Source organism: Brassica napus, chromosome A9, assembly GCF_020379485.1.
Source record: "Brassica napus cultivar Da-Ae chromosome A9, Da-Ae, whole genome shotgun sequence".
Taxonomy (NCBI): domain Eukaryota; kingdom Viridiplantae; phylum Streptophyta; class Magnoliopsida; order Brassicales; family Brassicaceae; genus Brassica; species Brassica napus.
Window position 1 is genome coordinate 38,003,208 of NC_063442.1, and position 20,190 is coordinate 38,023,397.

At 36.2% G+C, this 20,190-nt stretch overlaps 6 protein-coding genes, 1 non-coding gene and 2 pseudogenes across 9 annotated transcripts; 5 read left to right on the forward strand and 4 right to left on the reverse strand.

The window, feature by feature from the left end:
- The first annotated feature begins 1,381 nt into the window (after positions 1–1,381).
- LOC106420264 lies at positions 1,382–2,793 on the forward strand (annotated as a pseudogene).
- Positions 2,794–5,041: 2,248 nt separating this feature from the next.
- On the reverse strand, positions 5,042–6,358 carry LOC106420372 (annotated as a pseudogene).
- On the reverse strand, positions 5,042–9,448 carry LOC106420483 (peptide chain release factor APG3, chloroplastic-like). Of its 2 annotated transcripts, none has more exons than XM_048741395.1 (17): positions 9,190–9,448; positions 9,049–9,105; positions 8,881–8,961; positions 8,744–8,801; positions 8,562–8,665; positions 8,358–8,409; positions 8,210–8,259; positions 7,973–8,038; positions 7,693–7,857; positions 7,505–7,577; positions 7,284–7,416; positions 7,094–7,199; positions 6,926–7,009; positions 6,307–6,829; positions 6,061–6,181; positions 5,361–5,941; positions 5,042–5,213 (listed from the first exon to the last, which is right to left on the reverse strand). In XM_048741395.1, the coding sequence occupies exons 1-14, from the start codon at positions 9,346–9,348 to the stop codon at positions 6,764–6,766; spliced, it is 1,254 nt and encodes a 417-aa protein (XP_048597352.1). In that variant the 5' UTR covers positions 9,349–9,448; the 3' UTR covers positions 5,042–5,213; positions 5,361–5,941; positions 6,061–6,181; positions 6,307–6,763. The 2 variants fall into 2 exon arrangements, with proteins under 2 accessions (XP_048597352.1, XP_048597351.1); XM_048741394.1 differs by having other exon boundaries at positions 5,340–5,941.
- A 109-nt stretch (positions 9,449–9,557) lies between these two features.
- On the forward strand, positions 9,558–9,630 carry TRNAR-ACG. Its single transcript has one exon. It is a non-coding gene; the product is annotated as a tRNA-Arg (tRNA).
- On the forward strand, positions 9,587–10,386 carry LOC125578515. Its single transcript, XM_048741396.1, has 2 exons — positions 9,587–9,796; positions 10,094–10,386. Exons 1-2 carry the CDS (start codon positions 9,747–9,749, stop codon positions 10,284–10,286), a joined length of 243 nt encoding a protein of 80 aa, XP_048597353.1. The 5' UTR covers positions 9,587–9,746; the 3' UTR covers positions 10,287–10,386.
- Positions 10,365–10,980, reverse strand: LOC106411718 (monothiol glutaredoxin-S6). The gene has a single exon (XM_013852527.3). It carries the CDS (start codon positions 10,893–10,895, stop codon positions 10,587–10,589), a length of 309 nt encoding a protein of 102 aa, XP_013707981.2. The 5' UTR covers positions 10,896–10,980; the 3' UTR covers positions 10,365–10,586.
- Positions 10,981–11,889: 909 nt separating this feature from the next.
- Positions 11,890–13,687, reverse strand: LOC106375227 (OVARIAN TUMOR DOMAIN-containing deubiquitinating enzyme 5-like). Of its 2 annotated transcripts, none has more exons than XM_022691309.2 (3): positions 13,516–13,687; positions 13,094–13,191; positions 11,890–12,992 (listed from the first exon to the last, which is right to left on the reverse strand). In XM_022691309.2, exons 2-3 carry the CDS (start codon positions 13,180–13,182, stop codon positions 12,107–12,109), a joined length of 975 nt encoding a protein of 324 aa, XP_022547030.2. In that variant the 5' UTR covers positions 13,183–13,191; positions 13,516–13,687; the 3' UTR covers positions 11,890–12,106. The 2 variants fall into 2 exon arrangements, with proteins under 2 accessions (XP_022547030.2, XP_013670543.2); XM_013815089.3 differs by having other exon boundaries at positions 13,460–13,580.
- Positions 13,688–16,338: 2,651 nt separating this feature from the next.
- LOC106375229 (glutaredoxin-C11) lies at positions 16,339–17,133 on the forward strand. Its single transcript, XM_013815093.3, has one exon. It carries the CDS (start codon positions 16,498–16,500, stop codon positions 16,807–16,809), a length of 312 nt encoding a protein of 103 aa, XP_013670547.1. The 5' UTR covers positions 16,339–16,497; the 3' UTR covers positions 16,810–17,133.
- A 2,146-nt stretch (positions 17,134–19,279) lies between these two features.
- Positions 19,280–19,907, forward strand: LOC106375232 (glutaredoxin-C14). The gene has a single exon (XM_013815095.3). It carries the CDS (start codon positions 19,376–19,378, stop codon positions 19,682–19,684), a length of 309 nt encoding a protein of 102 aa, XP_013670549.1. The 5' UTR covers positions 19,280–19,375; the 3' UTR covers positions 19,685–19,907.
- The last annotated feature ends 283 nt before the right edge of the window (positions 19,908–20,190 follow it).

Sequence of the window (20,190 nt, forward strand, 5' to 3'; positions counted from 1 at the left end):
AATTTCTTCTATATACAAAAACATGTATCTGATATCATTTTTGACGCGTTTTAAACGATGGCAAGGCTCTGCGGTAGAGCCTGGGTTGTTGATCTGGTACCGTCACGTGCTAAGAAAATGACATATTATTCCCGCTGAATAAAATTCATCACAATGCATATTTAGACATATCAAGTAAAATATTGTGATTATTCGTAGATTTTAAAACATAAAAGCTGCGTATAGCAATCTTGGCTTAGAAACAATAATTTGATATTCCTATTTACTTCACGTCATTACAAGCAATTTCATCTTTCCCTCGTCAGTGATACAGAAAAAAAAGAGAGTACACGTTCGGTGAACAAGTGGATGACTCGAGGCATGAGAACATATTAGCTGACGAAAGGACCCCCGCTACTCGTGTGGATAATGTACTAAAATGGTAGAGCAGATCGAAGTACTTCCATCGGTAAATTCAGTACTGCTGGGTAAATGTGTAGTTTCGTCCTTACAGCGAAAAGAGTCTCACTACAGTACATATCTATCCAAGTCAATTAAAGATAGTAATAAAAATTTTTTTATTTAAATACTATTTTTTAATATAATACATAAATTAAATATATATATATATATATAATATTTTAAAAACTAAAATATAATACTATAAAACTAATTCATGTATAAATATTAATATATCAAATATAAATATTAATGAAAATTAAAAATTTAATATGTTTTAAAAATATGGATCCGATCCGGATACCGAACCTAAAAATTAAGATATTTGGATCTGGATTCGGTTTGGACGGATCCAAAATTTTACTATCCGGTTTCGGATCCAGACATCCCAGATATCTTATTTTCGGAGCGGATCCAGAGCGAATCTCGGATCGAATCCGGATCTCAGATAATAAGTCTTAGAGTATCTGTAATAGGAGTCCTTAAGGGGGAGTTCTTAGAAAAAAAAATTAAATAATCGGTAAATTTTACCAAAAACTAAAGATTCAATTCTTAAAATTTTTAAATAAAAAATCTTTTTTAATAATTCTTTGTACTATTTGCGGATTTCCACGACATGTAACGATCTGCGATTAGTTGATATATATTTTTTTATCTGAAAAAAAAATATTTAAAAAATCAAAATAAACTTTTTCTAAGGACTCTTATTTGCATTGCGGATTCTATGAGGCTTATCTCCACCTTAAGGATCAGACACGTTGAATGCGTGCTCTCACGCTCTGGAACACGTACGTACACATCTTTTTATTGTTCACCAACTTGACTTTAAGATACACACGTGCTACTGGAATTAGATGACGAATTACTGGATTAGTGGGCCTTTGATGGGCTTTAGGCGCTACTGGATCAAATTCCTGAGTACGTATATACTTATATTTTTTTATCCAAATTGGAGATCTTATAAGATTTTTTCAAGTTCTTCATAACGTATATGCATTATCATTTTAGGGGTCGAGAATGACGATGAACTCGCTTCCCAGGAGGTTCGGGAGAGATCAAGGATACCTAGATCGAGGGAGGAGATCCGGTTCAGAATCCGAGGAAGAGTTGAAGGGGCTAAGCCACGAGGAGTATAGGAGGCTTAAACGCCTCAAGATGAGGAAATCTGGTAAGTTCTGCATTTGCGAGAACACTCCGAGTCCGCCTAGAGATCCCTACGAGGTGGACTCCGATGAGAACGCCGCCGACGACGAGGTTCCGGAGAAGGATGTTGATGATCAGAAACTGAAAGGCGAGTCTGAGTCTGGTAAGTCGGAATCTGAATCCGATAGATCTAGGAAGAAGAGAAAGAGTAAGAGGTCTAGGAGTAAGCGTAGGCGATATAGCGATAGCGACTCTGAAGAGAGTGAGAGTGATGATTCGGATGAGGAAGAAGAAGAAGAAAAGGAGAGGACATAGGAGGAAGAGGAGATACAGTGATGATGAATCTGAGGAAGAACGTAGCAAGAACACTGATTCGAAGGGGAAGTTGGAAGAAGCGGTGAAGGAGCCTGAGCTTGACGAAGAGGAGATGAAGATGATTATTGAATCGAAGAAGAAAGCTTCAGCTCCCGAAGATGAAGAAGAAGAAGCTGAGGTGGGACCAATGCCGTTACCTAAAGCTGAAGGACACATCAGTTACGGTGGTGCTTTACGACCTGGTGAAGGAGACGCTATAGCACAGTACGTTCAGCAAGGGAAACGTATCCCGCGTAGAGGAGAAGTGGGTCTTAACGCTGACGAGATTCAGAGGTTTGAGGATCTTGGGTATGTCATGAGTGGGAGTAGGCATCAAAGGATGAATGCTATCCGTATCTGGAAGGAGAACCAGGTTTACAGTGCTGAAGATAAACGGGCGTTGGCCATGTTTAACTATGAGGAGAAGGCTAAGCGCGAGGCTAAGGTCATGTCTGATCTGTCCAGGCTTGTGCAGCGCCATATGGGAGAAGAGTTGGGTCCGAATCATGATCCTTTTGGTGCTGGGAAGACTGATGGAGCTGATGATTGATTTCCTTTGCTTCATTCTGCTACTTATCTTATGCTTTCGTTCTTGTAGACTCTTCCTTATCGTTTGTTTGCTGAGGAGTTTCATAGTATATTGCGTTTAATTTACTATGTCAATCACATTATTGCGTTTGTGTCTAAAGATGAAAGATTTAGACTTTAGGGATCTGTTACTGTTTCTGCGCAATTTGCTTGAGCTTCATAGATTATGTTTTAGGATTGTGTTTTATATGACTTACTAGGGTAAACCCGCCCTACGGGTGGGCGTGTAAATACATTATTAGTACAAATTTATTTTAAAATTTTCATTTATTTTAACTAAAAATAGATTTATAATTTTGTACAACAGTTTTATTTATGTATTTTACTCCCTCTGTTTCTTAATATTGTATATTTTAGGATTTTCACAGTTTTTAAGAAAGTTGTTGAAATGTCTATTTTAACCTTTTATCATTACTATTAAAAAAATATCGTAACAAAGAAATCTATGTTTAAACAAAAAGTGATCGATTAACTGTATCATTATTTTGCTTCATTATGTTCCGTTCCCTATATTTAAGATCCCTATATTCCATATTTATTGTAGTCAACATTCCAATGATGAAACTTTACATTTTTTTACTTACTAATTCACGTACATAATGCGAACTTCTTTAAGAAAAAAATTTGATCACCTTCTTTCATATTCATTTTTTCTTTCACCATCTTTTCCAAAAAAACTCATGAACTTTATAAAGAAAAAGAGTTTTTTATGAGATAAGTAGAAAGGAATAATTTTATAGAATACGATTAGAACTTTTACATAGATATAATAATCAATAGTCTATTTGACTTCACTTTAAACGAGGCATTATAGTGTTGAATAAGATTCTTTTCCGTGTACAATTTTAGTAGTTGTGTTTATTTTATCGTAAACAAAAATAATAATAAGTGAAGACAAAACAGACAAACTCAGACCAAATATGCATAGAAAACTGAGAACATACATCTTTTTAAAACAATTTTTTTTTCCAAAACATGCATCTTTAAGGAACGGAGGGAGTACTATTCATTTTAGAAATTATAAAGACACATTTAACATAGTGTCAATATAATCCTACATTTATATATTTTCACATATTTTAACAAAACAGTGATTATTACTCCTTCTGTTTTTTCATGTAGGTAGTTTTAGATAAATGCACAAATACTAAAAAAAAAAGTTATTAATTTTTCCAAAAGTAGTATTTGATATTTAAATTAGGTGTAGTTAAACCAATTATAAATAAGTATATATATTATTTGATTGGTCACACTATACCCAATAAAGATAAAAGTTACTTAAAATTATGAAAATTATTTATATTTTAAAATAAACAAATTTTACTTAAACTTCTTACGATAAAAAAACAGAGGGAGTATTATCATATTTAATATGTACAATATATATTAATCTTAGATCTTGAAGTTTGTAAGAAATAATCGAATAACCACACATGATGCATCTTGTGATTTCGCATGAATTTGTTAGCAAAAGCTGGTTCAAATTAAAAATGGTTTACAAATTTATAAGATACAAATTTTGAGCTAAGTGTTTTCTATTCAAGTTGGATGTTTATAACATTAAAGAAGTATTTGGCCATATATATGCCAGGTACGTTCTGTATCTTAGTATGTATAGCTGTCGGTTTAATACTACGTCGTTACATATAAGTGTTGTCACGATATCAAACATAAATAGTAGGACTCTCCTTTACAACTGCTTTTTTTATTGATCAAATACTCTCCTTTACAACTGCTAAGTGTTAGATTTACAGTGCTCTCAACATTTTTGGAGAATAGAGAAAAAACAAAAAAAAATTTGAAATCGACAAAAAGAGTAAATATGACTGTTGTTAACATTAAGTTTTTACGTAGCCAAATTAGAGGAAAGGCTATCTTTTGGTTTGCTCTTGATCTTTTAGGGAGAATGAAAAGAGATAAAATGTAAATACACATGTGAATTATAAAGTCCACGGCATGCTTGAGTGCCTTTTCATGTTTTTTTAGGATAAACTACACGAAAGTTGTTTATTCTGATCCTCTGCATAAAAGTTGTGCAGCTTCATCTTATCCTTCTCACAAAAGTTGTGTGCTTTGTTGACTGTGTAAACTTGCTCACATACTTGGCATTCTTGTCGAACTTATTTTTATTTTCTGAAAAAAAAAAAGTTAAGAAGTCATCGAAAAAGAAACAAAACTCCTCCAATATTTACTTCAAGCTTAGTCTGATTCTTATCATAAGGAGCTCCAAAATAGTTGTATTATCATGCTTTAACACTATTGAGATAGTCAGTGACTAATTGGATATGCTCTACTTTCTTCTAATCATCTTACATACTACATACACATATTATATACATACAGATTACTAACTACACAGTGTACATACTACATACTACATACACATTGTTGCAATCATATTATCGGCTTAAAGCAAGGGTTCCCTCCAATCCTCGCATCAGAAAAGAGTAGCTAACAACTAACTCTTATCACGGTAATATCATAATTTTAAATTGGTTAAGGAAGAAGAGTCTCTTACTGATGAAAGCATTTATGTGAATGTCATACTGTTGAAAAAGCCGCCTGCCGAGTGTGCTTTGTTCATAAGCTAGGCAGGCGTCACCTTTGTTCTTTCCCTTCTCAACAGTGTAAATCTTAATCTTATAGGGCCGCTGATCTCTGTAACCCCGCTTCTGCTTGATTCTTCCAACCTGTTATAGATTCAACAAAAAATGCACTCCCCATCAGCAAACCAATAAACAAATACAGAAACATGAATCTACTCCAAGGTAAAACTTATTCCCAGATGTAAAGACACAAAAGAAGTAAAAAAAGACCAGTGAAATTAGTTGACCAACGCGTCCAAAGAGATCCTTGAGTTCATCGGTTGTCACATCTGGAGGTAAATTATTGATATATATTCTGGCATTATCACAATTCTCGTCGCACTGCTTGACTTTTTCAGCAGGTGCATCTCCATAGCTAGGTTCCTGGCGTCGAGGAGCACTATCACCATCGTAGCTACCACCCCGACCACCAGTGCTCGGTGCATCACCGCCATAACCCCCTGTGGGACCACCATAAGAAGGGGGACCACCAGCATAGCTTGAAGGCAGGGGAACTGCTTCCATTCCATACCCCATGGGTGGAGGGTAACTGCCAGAACCATCATAGGATGGAATAGCCGCCAAAGGAGGTGGAGAACCCTGACCATAAGAACCATTACCCCTACTATCACTACCATAAGAGCCACCACCACCACCACCGCTCCTACTGCCACCATCATATCTACTACTCTCATAGCTGCTCCTACCACTATCACGACTACTATCACGACCACCACCACGATCGCTGGCACCTCGGCCACCAGTGCCAGAAGGAGTAGGTGCCCCCACACTTGTTACATTCAACTCTCCTTGCAAAGTTCATGTTCCCACAACTATATATACAAAACAGTTTAAGGTTAAATAACTCCAAAACATACTATTCCATAGAGAATCCAATTTCAATCATTACACAGACAGAAAGAATGGATTAAAAGACTAAAGAAGTAATTACCTTGGGTTAGGGCAACGCTAATCACCATCTCTCCCGCCACCATCTCTGCCACCACCACCTCTCCAGCCACCGCCGCCACTTACTCTTACACCGCGATCACCTCCTTGATAACCACCACCGCCTGTATGGAATCAAATCATTAGCAGATTTAAAGAAAGTAATGATTCAACAGAAGAAACCAAGCTAGAGATCTAAAGAATCATAAAGACGTATCCTTTCAGATCTAGAACAATCCAAATCCCATACCTTGATTTCCTCTACCGCCGCCACCGGAATCCACATGAGGATTAACAACGAATCATCGAATCTTGTGCAATCTCAAAACCGCCATTGTTGGCAGACAGAATCCGAGTCTTAGTCTGCGAACCCTAAAATTGTGTCGGAAGAAGATTAAAGTGTATGGGTCTATCTTATCTGGATTTTGGGCCAAATACAATTAACTCATTGTCTATAATCTAATATTCGGGAAAGCCCAGAAACAAAACACAAAAGCTTTCGATTTGTAAATGAGTATGCCACGTGTCGTCACCATATCACCGGAATTTGTGACGTGGAATCTGACGTGGCATGCTTAAGAGGGAGAGAAACCCTACTTTATATATAAAGATAGATAACGAGGTTCAAGTTTATGCGTTTTTCTATAGTGTTGTTATGATGTCTGTCCAAAGATTTTCATTTGATTATTATAGTTCTGAGGCTTTATTCAAGAAGCAGCTACAGACTCGGACAGTTCTTCCATGAGTTCCTTTTGTTCCAAAGCAGCACAAGCCTGCAAAATAACAACGGAACAACATTCTTCAAGACTCACATAATTAACTAACTAATAACAACGCACACAAAATAGATTCAAGGTGAGGGGTTTCACCTGCACTGCATCCTCCAGGCCACCTTCAAGAAATGATGTAAGCGGAAAGTTCATCTTTAGCCTATGATCTGTCACTCTACTATCCTGTAATTTTCAGACATCATAAGCATTACACAAACCATCCTCTTTTCCAAATTTAAGCTTTGAATAATCAAATCCGTGTATTACCTTATAATTATATGTTCTTATCTTTTCTGAACGAGCTCCAGTCCCAACCTGAGATTTTCTTTGATCTCTTATCTTCTCTTGTTGTTCCCTTAATTTGATTTCATACCTACATATGAAAATATCTCAGCGTATCAACAAGTAAGACTGAAGATGAAGAAAGAGGAGGCTGAGAATTTTGTTCCATGCTTACAGTTTTGCTCGAAGAAGCTGGAAAGCACGAGCCTTGTTCCGTAGCTGAGTCCTTTCTTCTGTACAGAAAATGCGTATACCTGATGGTTTATGGACTAGATCTATAGCTGTCTCCACCTTGTTCACATTTTGCCCTGCACACCAACACCACTCTTCAGTATATCAACAAGTGAAACTGCGAGAGAAACATTGACTGAATTTTTTTTAAGATTTTAGCCTGACCTCCAGCGCCACCAGATCTTGCAGTTGTAAGTTCAATGTCCTTGGGGTCAATCACAACTTCTACTTCATCAGCCTATAATAACAACAGAGAGAAGAAAGCAAAGATTACAGTTACAACCAGTCACTAAGTTTTCATAACATTGAAAAAAAAAAACAAAAACATAGGCAATGTGTGAAATGTAGCTTACCTCTGGCATGATGGCAACAGTTGCTGTAGAAGTGTGTACACGGCCCTGCGTCTCTGTTTGAGGGACACGCTGGACTCGATGAACACCAGATTCGTACTTGAGCTTGCTATAGACACGGTTTCCTTTAATCTCCATCACACACGTCTTGTAACCTCCATGTTCAGCCTTATAAAAGTTAGGAAGACATTAGAAGCTATTAACACATGTCTCTAAGTTGCTATGCTTTACTGCAATGTTCTTTACGCAATCCTTAAAATTCCAGAAAAATAGAGCGTCTTACCTCAGAGCATGAAACAAGAGAAAACTTCCAAGAGCTGCGTTCGCTGTACCTCTGATACATTCGAACCTGCAAGTAAAAGAATTAATGCATAGCAGATCGATTCGCCGTTAGATATGAAGCTTACAGTTACTGCATGTGATTGGCCATTAAATAACCATCAGATTGTTGTTATGAAACTCTAAGCAGTGGAATCATCAGATAGATGAGCAGAAGAAATAAAGGGAAGCATGTACCTACAAGGTCACCAGTCCAAATAGCAGCTTCATCTCCACCAGTTCCTGCTCTGACTGTAAGAAGAAGAAGAAACTCTTTATACTCGTACACAGGTGGGTGGGTAGATTTGACAAATGCTACTACTTATCAACATTATAGTTAGTCAGTTTACCTTCGAGCAATATGTTTCTGGCATCAAGAGGATTGGTGGGAAGAAGTAACATCTGACACAAGCAAACACAACGTTACAACTTGAGGATCCGAGTCAAGAGAGACATGGGGCGTCTTCATATTTCGAAACTACTAAACTATGAAACCAAGTCCAAGAGCATTGCCTAATTACATGATGAGGAATAAAAGGGTCGTATGCAAAAACCTTAAGTTGTTTTTCAAGCTCCTCGATTTCTTTAGAGAGGGAGTTAATTTCAGATCCTATCATTTCAGCCATATCTTCATCGTCTCCAGCCTCTTTGGCCAAAACTGAAGCAACAAAACCAATCAAAACCAACTCCAAAAGGAACAAAAAATGAAGGAAAAGTAAAGAAAAAAAGAAGGAACCTTTGGATTCTTGTAACTGCTTCGCACAGTCCTTGAATCTCCTGAAAACGGACACAACCTAAAGACAATCCAAAGAGCTGAAGTCAAATATTAAGAAAAAGATTCAAAACTTTGAAGCAAATAAGTAATGGGAATACCTCGTCAAGCTCGGACATGGACTGTGCTAGTTTCTGGTATTCAGAAGGATTAGAAACAACATCTGGGTCAGCTAGTTTCACCTACCAAAATAAATTCAAAACTCTGTAACATGTTTCCACTGAGAAAACAAAAAGCAAATCAATGAGAAGAACTGTAAAGGACATTACAGATAACTCTTTCCATGTCTTCTCAACAGACTCCATTTTCGTAATCATGTATGGTTCCTGTCATTTCCCACATATATATATTAAAATTTTCCTGAATTCTTCAAAGTAATGGAACATTGGAGGGGGGTTACGATCACTTACAGCCATACAGACGAGACGTGGAGTCCTGCGAGACGGCGAAGGCGGCCACAAGACTAAACATACTCCTCCCGGTGGCTGCCTCGAACGTAAACTTAACGGTAAATAATTGTGAAGTTGCACGAAGGCTCCAGCCACTGGACTTGTCATCGAGCTATACATCGAGGATAGTGTTAGAAGAGTGGCGCGTGAATTTGCTCGGATAAAGGAAAGAATCCTTTAGAGCTCGTTCAGATGATGATGAGGATAATAATATCTTTCGTTATACTAACCACAGTATTGGGCCGTATACGGGCCATAAAACCTTCCACTATCATAATCATGAAAGATGAGGTGAACATTAACTTTGGTACACTTCAACCAACACGAATGACTTCATGGCCCAATGGATAAGGCGCTGGTCTACGAAACCAGAGATTCTGGGTTCGATCCCCAGTGAAGTCGTACATTTTGCGTTTTTTCATTTATCTCTCTAAAGCGTTTCTCTTATCGGATCTACATAATTTGTTTTCGTTGAACATCAAGCAGCAGCTCCTTAATTTAATCTCCTTCCGGCGACGATGTCTATTAACAGAATCGCCAGAGCTTTACCCTTCTCCGGGCTCTTCAGGTTCGTTCGTTCGTTCATCAGCCTCCTTGTCGTTATTCTAAATTGGTTGCTATCGGTTTTATCTTCCTTTAATTTGATTTATTATCTCGACGGATATGGATATTCAATTTTCTATCAAAGCTAGTGTTTTTTGAGCTTCGATTAGTACTTTAAGCCTGAATGATGCTAAAACCTCTCCTCTTGGTGGCTTAATTGAAACTGGTCCAGCATAAACTGTTGATCAGTGTGAGATTGTATAACAGAACATCGTCGCTTTGTGTGTTTATGTTGAAATGCTAAGCCTTTTTTTTTTAACAGGCAGCTTGAGAAAGAAGCTGAAACAGTGATCAATGTTCTGCAACCTGGCCCTTTGGGAATCATAGAACACAAGTTCACGGCTCAAGAGATTCGCGAGGCTAAAGCTGCAGTGTCTACAGCAGTCGAGAACTGGCGAAGACACTCTAAGCTTGACCATGCTAATGGCGTCTTGAATGATTTCATCTCTAACTGAAGAAAAGTGAGTGAGTGTCTGTCTGTTTCCTTGGCTGTTGAATAAAAGCCCCTTTCATTTTGTCAAACAAAGATTAACGAAAAAAGCAAATCTTTCTCTATTGATTATTAATAAGCATTGCTGATACATTGAGAATACAAGTTCTTGATCTTAGCATCAGGGTTGTGTGACTACAGACTTTTGCACTTGATTAAAACATAACCGTGCATTGTAGAAACTCGAAACCCGAAAAAAAAAAGGCAAAAGAAAGTATAGATTCTTCTCATCACTTATTCTATTCTAGTTGTATTTTTTTGGTCTTTAAACCCATATGGCTCCGGCTCTTCTTAGCAATGCGGCTAGTTGGTTCTTGACTTGGAGAGTCATCACCTGGTTAGCTCCACCGATTAACTGTTCCCCTATGAACACCGCTGGTACACTCGGCTTACACCCCATCTGTACCAACGCCTTCTCGATCTCCTTCCCGTTAGACAGCTGATCCAGCTCGTACACTGTCATCTTTGCACCAAATCCGGATATCAGTGTTTGGATAGAGTGGCTCATGCAGCAGGAGCTTTTGCTGAAAAGCACCACTGGTTTGTCTGCAACTAAACTTCTTATGCTTTCCATTTGGGACGTACTATATAGAGTATGAGGAATGTAGGACTTAGTGTGAGAGAGGAACTTATCTCGGTGGTTGTTTGATATACAAAGTTAGCCTATTTATAGGGAGGGTAAGATTGCGTTATGTCACTACTTTACTTACTTTTGTTCCTTATGCAGTGTTGTGACCTTTGGCGTTCACTAAAAACTGCATCAACTTATTAGATTCTTTCGTTTTCAAATATCAGAACCAAGTGGCATACACAGTTCATGAGAATCTCTTTTTTTTTTTTACTAAATACGGAAATATCCTTACCATATGGTTTAGCAGTGATCCACGCGACACGGCAACAGTGTGATTATGTGTACTCTTATGTTGCTTTTGTTTTTCTTGTTGCAATATCTTTTTTGCTTTTGATGCATCCACTGAGGTGGAGATTGGATTATGGGTTTATCCATTTAGATGCCTATCTTTTCAAGCAAACAATGGATTCCCCACAAGTTTCATGCCCAAAAGAAACGGAAAGCAAGAAAGGTTAAAAATATAAAGATTGTCTTTGCAATACTTTTTCTGCCTGTGTGACCTGGAGTCTAGAGTGAAAGTGTGTTTGTATGATCAGACCCAAGATCTTTGCTTTTAGCTTTTTACACTATTATCTACACAGCCATTTTTTCAAGTTTCTTTCACAAACTTTGAGTGTGAGAGAGAGTGTTTGTCTTAACACTTAAGAGTCTTCTCTGTTGTTGCATTTGACTTGCGAGGATAGAGAATCAACCGTCCATTGTGTTGAGAAATTTTAATATTTTGGCAGTAGATTTTACAGGAAAGCATGATTCTGACACTAGATTTGGAAATGTACAGAAATGAGGAATCTTAGGCAGATTCGTGATAAGGCCATGTGTCGTTTCTTTTCACCATGATTGATTGATTTAGAACACTTATGGTTGATGATGATGATAAGAGCATAGCATAGATTCTGATGTAACAACTTGTGTACACGATATTGTTCTCTTTCCCCCATCTCTAGAACCCCCAAAATGAATTAGCTCCAAAATTTTCCAAGGGTCAATACATTAGAACTGCTACATTCATGTGTTCTGTAATGAAAACTTGAAACTGTAATGAAAAAAAAATTTGAAGTTACAGTTTGAAAGCCAATAGAATTTCAGCAAATCTTGAAAACTTGTGATACAAACAAAAGTAGATTGTCTCGAGAGCTTGAGAGAAAGTCCCATCATCATGCGGTGATGTTGTTGACGAGCACAACGGAGTTATAATGTTCACCGAGCCCAAAAGCATGCCTGTGATACGACAACTTAAGGCTCGAGCCATCCCCTGATTTATACTCTTTGCCCATTTCAACATCAGGAAACGATCCAGAAAACACCATTATGTGTTTCCTCAAGCAATGCGTCAACGCTCCTAGCTCCAACTGACCTCCCCAAGCAGCTGTTGACTCCACTTCTCTGCAGTACTTCTCAAACCGCTCCTCCGCAGACTCGGACTCAGACTCGGTTTCCGATAAGAAAAACGGGATGAAGTCGGTTTTGTGCTCTCTCATGTAAGCAGCAGCCATTTCTCTAAGCTTCTGGTAAGTGTAAGGAGACGCACCGCCCGAGAGACTGGCGAGCTGGTTTTCCACTGCTCGGTAAAGGCAATGCCCGTCTGGTTTGATCTCGATGACGGTTAGCCCCAGGGGTTTAAGCTTCTTCTCGAGCTTTTGGTTCTCCACCATGCGATCGCTTGTCACGTTGCTCTGCTCCTCTTTGATTCTCTGCTCTCTCTCCGCTTCTTCTTTGGCTCGCTTCTCGCGTCTCTTCACGCTCTTGCTCGGCTTCGAGTGCTCTTGCTGAGCGGTGACTGAGACTCCAGCGATGGCTCTCACTAGAGTGTCGATGTCTCCTTTCTTCTCGTTCGTTTCGTCCTTGGAGATGCTGCTGCTAGTGCTGCTGCTGAAGCCTTGTGAGGCGAGCTCTTTCAGCTGTTTCTCCTTAAGCTTGGTGGAGAGTTTGGAGATGTCTTCTTCGACTTGCTTCTTCTTAGCTTTCTGCTCAGCTTTGCTTCCTTTAGCAGCAGCCTTTTTCAGCTCCGTCTCCTTGTTCTGTAGTTGTTTTATCTCTTGCCTATAATCAAATTAAAGTACAAAAAAAATCAGTTGCTACATATCTACACAAGGGGAAGAAACCTGAAACATCCATTCGATAAATAAGAATGGTGGTGTTACCTGTGCCTGGCAAGCATCTCATCGACCGTTTCATGTTGCTCCTTAGAAGCATCAATGATGGTTTCTTCAGATGCATTAGTGTCTGCCATTTAAGGAGCCTGAAATTAACAATGTAGAAGCTAAAACAGTGTCAAGCTGTAAGACAATAACAGTTAACCGTACAAGAAAAAACAAAATAATTAGCACAATCTAGTATCAGTTTGTTTTCTTCTTAAATTTATACAATAGTAACACTTAAGAGCTAAATCCAAAAACCTAATGAATGTAGATATTCTCGAAGCAATAAACAAGATCAAAACCCATTAGACAATTCAATATTCCCAAATAACAAGACTTTTAAATCAATTAATAGCTCAATAGCCCTACCTGAACTAAATTGGTTTCGAGTAGAATATTGTGACAGAAGGACCCAAAGTTCGTACCTTTGATCGAAGGAGAAGAATCCAAGTTTTTTGATTTAGGGTTTTACGCGACCCGAAAAATATAAACAAAAAAAAAAAAACTGAGCAACGGGAAAACGTATGTGGGCTGTTTTGTTAAGTTTCAAGTCCATGCAAATTTTATTTATGGGTCTTCAGGCCCATCAACCAAAACTCAGAAGTTGGATTCGATTTTAACAAGTAGAGGGAAGCTAAAATTATTCTGTCAACGCTATCTATCTATGTATATAGGGGAAAATAATTGAGAGAATATATTCCTAGTGGGGAAAGATTTATATTTTATATATATTATATGTGTAAAAATATTTATTTACAAAATTTATTAATTTATTAAATATGAAAAATATTCATTATGTAATATGTTTTCATTTATATGCATAAAATGTATTCTTGTATGGCCAAAGGGAGAGTGTCTAATGTCTTTAGGGCATCTCCATCCTCACTCCATTTTTTTTCTCTAAAATGGAGTAAAAGTGAATATGGAGTGAGGAATGCTCCAACCCAACTCCAAATCTCACTCCATAATGAAATTTACTCCATAAATGGAGTAATTTATTTTTTGTTTGTTCATCACTCCATTATGGAATGGGAAATGGAGTAAGGTTAGAGCAATTTTACTCCATTTGCACTTTTACTCCATTTTGGAGGAAAAAATGAAGTTTTACATTGGAGATGCTCTTAACTGTATTTCTTGTTCCTATAAGCATATTATTAAATATGAAAAATATTCATTATGTAATATTAGCCATAAAACTCATGGCAAAGCCTAGTCCGCCCAATATGTTATGTAGTAGTTTCTTTCAACAATGTTATGTAGTTTTTTAATATTTTTCATTCCTGCGTAAATATCATGAATTGTATCTAATATATACTTGCAAGTTATAAACCTTGAATAGAAGTATGCACTGGTAATGATTTACACGTTTGATGACCGGTGGGACAATCAGATTGAGTGACGAAAGAATATAAACATATGAAACTAATTCCGAAGAAGGTCTAGTTGGGATCATATATATGATTAGGGCTCAAGTTTTATACTGCAGTTTTCAATTATGGTTAACCATTGTCAATGTTTATAATGGAGGATATATGATGCAGCACAACTCTAATAATTAGTTTTTTTTTTTGGGTTTCAAGCAGACTAGATACAAGTCAGTTGTATCAAACTTTCATTTTCAGAACTGATTTTTACATCTTTAGCAAGAAAAAAAAAAGATTTTATTTTGGTTCAGAAACACATGTTTTGATGTATTAATTATCAGCATTACATTGTCAGCATTATAAACCTAGATTCAGACCGGTATCTAGCTACACTGGACTTTCATCAGTCGTGTCCAAATGCTCTTCTCTTCTTTTTCATTTTATAAATGTCAACCAATTTTGTTACAATAATTTAATGGTATTATAGATTGCAATGTTCGTAGAAGAAAAAGAAAGAATCTTGAGATATTATGAGTTACAGTTGAAACAAATCAAGTAGGCGACACATGGATACTAGTATCTTCATTTACACACGCACATTACATATAAGATGGAATCAGTTACATATACATTGACACATTTTTATTCCTGTATACGCACACATAGTATACAATGGCCACCTTTTTATAAATAAAAATATATTTGTGGAGTAGGGTCAGATATGGATAAACTTCTTATCTCAGATTTTTTTCCATGTCAAAGATGACGCAATAGTCACCAGCAAATCTCTTTTCTCGTCGCGTACACTTCTGAATTTTAAACTACTATAATGCAACCACTCTGAAACATAATGTATGAAACATTAAGAACATTAATACCCTTTATTAGTTATTTTAGTTATGAAGCGCCAATCGTTTACATTAATTAATTAATCATATTACAAAATTCATGTATCTATATCTAGCAACTATTATTGTGATATATTTTGTCGTCCACGTATAAAGAGCCAATACGAGATGATGTTGTCCAGAAATGGCTTTATCTTTTCTTCAGGTACTTACTATAATATAATTATGACAAAACTAATTATTTATGTGGATAATTAGTTGAGTTGTAGACTTGTAGTCATACATAGAACTTAGTATGTGACACTTTTTACTGTAATTGTATATTGTTTTGCTGATTTTACAGTTTTTAAGCCTCTCATAGTTACATTAGGAAAAAAGAAAATAAGACATGAACAAAAATATAAGACTGCAAAAACTGTAAGTTTTATATAGAACTTTTATATGAAACCTACTCATTTTCTTTTGGAAACACACATGAAACATACTAATTAGAATTAAGAAATAGATGCCGTAAAACAGTAAAATATATATACCGTCCAACCAATGCTAAATGATATCACTCTCTCCATGTACTAGTGAAAACCAAAGCGCATGAAAATTGAAATATCATATCACTTTATTGTTCATGGCACATTACCGCAAATTATTAACCTTCCACGTTTCCACTATAACTTAAAAGGGGAATAAGATATAATTGTAAATTAATGTTTTGGGTATGTGATGCTACTGCCAGCCACGGACCGAAAGTGATATAAGTCATCTCTCTTAATATTTTTGTAATATAATGCACATTATAAATATATAACAGACAATCCCACCTCTGCTATAAGTCCATTATAAATAAACTATATAAATCAACGACAATTAAATACATAAAAGGAGTCTCCATCAAACAAAATCATAAGGGTAAGCATTTTTCTTATCCGTAATTATATCACAAAGAACTTAGCCTATTTCTAGGAAATTTTGGTCTGTGGGACATTTTAATTACAATAATATATTTCGAGTGGGGTATATCAATTATATAGTTATCCAGTAGTGAATTATTATAACAAAATAAAAAAAATCCAAGATCTTCCACAATGACCATTATAAATACCAGCTGACCCAAGCATATCTACAAATACAACCTAAGCCTTTCTCATTCCAAAAACAAACACTTCATTTATTACTAAGTTTTCTTGATCAACCGCAAATGGAGAGAATAAGAGATCTGTCGTCGAAGACAGCAGCAGTAATATTCACTAAGAGCTCTTGCTGTATGTGCCATAGCATCAAGACGTTATTCTACGAACTAGGAGCTAGTCCAGCGATCCACGAGCTCGATAAGGACTCCGAAGGCCGTGAAATGGAGCGGGCCCTGCGTGCGCTCGGCTCATCAAACCCAGCAGTTCCAGCTGTTTTTGTCGGAGGAAGGTATATCGGATCAGCCAAAGACATCATCTCGTTCCACGTCGACGGGTCGCTCAAACAAATGCTTAAAGACGCAAAGGCCATATGGCTATAGCGTTCTAACAGTTACATGTATGTATATATGCATGTATACATATATATATATATATGATGTCAATAATCAATGTGTAAAACATATATCATATAGATAATCGGGAGGAAGCATAGATGTATTAAAATGCTGGGCTTCCTTCGCATGGAGGTGATTTATAATAAGTTATATACATTTATAGATGTATATATGCATCTTGACTTGCATTGTACGGAGGAAAAGACAAGTGTACTTTTAAGCAACTGTTGTAACACTAGTGTTTAAGTTCCACGGTAAAGATAAACAAAAATGTAAAATCATATGATTAAATGCGTCATTTTGTTGAAATGCTACTGCATTGATATTTTTATTACTGAACAGACGAATGAATATAATTAAATTTAACAACAGTGACTGAGATATGGTGATATGATAGATCGATGAAGTGACAAGATGAGCGATGATTATCACAAAGGAATTATACACGTAGACGCTTAATTACTTCTATATAGGAATATAGGATCCCTTATCTTCTGTGAATGAATAGAAGGGCGAATATCTTATACACTTGAAAAGCTTCACCCACAAGTCACCGGAACATAGAACAACACTAGGTAAACATGTGGTCAGTGCGAAAATTCACGTCGCACTACCGGATATTTTTGTAGTTTTAATCTTTTTAATTATTAAATATCGACTAGGATCAATTTCATAAATATATACAAAATTCACATATGTTTTGTTTATCACTCAAAAATTAGGAATATGTAATACATAATTTTCCAAGTAAAAGAAAATTGTAAGACTGATCTAATCTTTGAAAGAATTTTGTTTGCCAGCCATTTTACAAGTATGAAGTTACGTCTGGGAAGAGAGAGGACAAAAGCAGAATCAAACATGAGTGTGTATAAATGTAAGAATATGTCTTTAGGCAAGTTGGTGGTAGGGGACATTGAACAAGGGAATAATCACTACGTGTTTACATATATAGCTGATAGATATGTATATAATTAACACCAAAAGCTCGAATCCTGCTTTGGGTATACATTCTTCTTTTCTAGCCCATAATGATTCGAACAATGAGCCATGAGAGAAATCCAGCTACGAGCAGAACAAAACAAAATGATCGACAACTTCACTTCGCTTTTACAGTATTTTGACTTCAAACTCGAAAGTCAAGAGAAACATTTTTATAGAATAAGTATCACTCATGCTAATATTTGAAAGGAAAAATAATGACTTTTTCGCTTTTTTTTTGTTATCCTATAAGCTTTTTGATGAACTATATAATATATAATGAATAAAGAGTTTTTTTTTTGACCTAGTTATACTGTTAAAAAAAAACCAGCTATAATGTTCAAAAAAATCCCTAGACATATATCATTACTAAAATTTACACCAGCACGTCTAACACTAGCTAGTAAACCAAGTTGTGTGAGGATGAGGGGGAATGTACATGAAAAGCAATTATACAATTACAACGTGTTTGTAATTGTACCATATATATACTCTAGTGTGTTGGCAATATAGATAATATAAACCGTCTTTTAACCAAAAATAATCTAGCGAAAATTTGAAAATCATCCTAAATTGTTCAGTCCGTTCAAGTCGACGTAAGCCAAGCCTTTTTAGTCCCATACACTCCCATGGAACAGATATATATACGTATTTGCTATGGGCTTTTCTTGGTCTGTTCAAAATTTATATAGTCGAGAAGTTCCTTTTTTTTAAACACTATAGTTGACAAGTACAAAACAAACTTAATTACCTAATTTAACTGCTGTGTCTTTGACTTCTACGTGGTTAATATACAGTTCCTAAACTTTCATTGTCAATGAGATTCGTTTTAAAAAGCTTCGGAGACGTAAGAGCACCCGCAATGAATGAGAATTCTTAAGTGGAAGTCATTAGAGAAAAAATAATTAAATAATCGGTAGACTCCACTAAAAGCTAAGGATTCGATCCTTAAAATTCTTAAATAAGGACTATTTCTTAGTGAATTCTTGCACTATTTGCGGATCCCGACGACATGTGGCGACCTACGATTGGTTGATATTTATTTTTTTTATCTAAAAAAGAAAAATTAATTTTAATACTTAAAAAATCAAAATACACTTTTTCTAAGGATTTCTTTTAGATTAACACCATTGCGGGTGCTCTAAGTGACAAAGCATGGACGCAAATAACGCGCGTTTCCTTCACTTGCATGCCTTTAGATCCAGTTATACTATACTGCTCAGAGACTCTCAGACATAAATATTCCAAGTCATTACAATGTACGCAATCAACCTCCTCGAATCGTATGCTTAATTTAATTATGATCGTCGCCTTATTTAATAATATATATGCTTAATTAAAAAATTACATAATTATTTTGCTGCAACTTGTTTTTTTTTCTTTTTTTTTCATGTTAAGAAAAAATTATTGTTAAAAGGAAAAAGACTAGTCCAAGAGGGATCTTGCACTACTTACCTTCCCTATAAATAGCCCAAGCAGACCATCAAGTTTTACAACGAACAAAGAAACATACATCACAGCTAAAGATAAATCATTTCTCGACCGTTCAAAGCCGTTTGATCAGAATCTGATCATGGACAAGGTGATGAGAATGTCATCAGAGAAAGGAGTTGTGATCTTCACCAAAAACTCGTGCTGTCTTTGCTACGCCGTGCAGGTCCTTTTCCGTGACCTTAGGGTTCAGCCAAAAGTCCACGAGATCGACAATGATCCTGACTGCCGCGAGATCGAGAAGGCATTAGTCCGTCTTGGCTGCGCCAACGCGGTTCCTGCTGTTTTTGTTAGTGGTAAGCTGGTGGGTTCGACCAACGATGTTATGTCGCTTCACCTAAGTGGATCTCTCGTTCCCTTGATCAAGCCGTATCAGTCGTTCCATAACTAGAAAATGAATCGATCACTACGAAAAGATAATGGTGTGAAAGATAACACGTAAATGTGTGTCATGTTATATTGATATAATATAACTAATGTTTATGTTTTGTTTAGCTCATGTCTAAGAAATTAATTAGCTAGCATTTGTATTTCCAGCTTAATTAATCAGTGGATGTACTGAACTACTGATGTGTATCTATTGTTATGGATGAAATTATTTTTTATATGTTAAAGTGCATGTCTTTCGTTTAACTTTTTTGTATATCGTCTATCATCATTTATCACATTCTCTTCATAGTTTTAATGAGAAGAGTAATTTGGAGGTCTATTAAAAATGACATCGGATAGTAGTTAATTTACTAAGAAAAGATAGGGAGTATATAGAAGCATATGTATATATTCAGAAGCATGAATTTCTTCAAAACGAAGATAAGGTCTAAACTAAACTATGTCCAAATCTTAATGAGAAATGGTTAGCTGGTTTCATATTTATAACAGAACAATAATAAAAATATA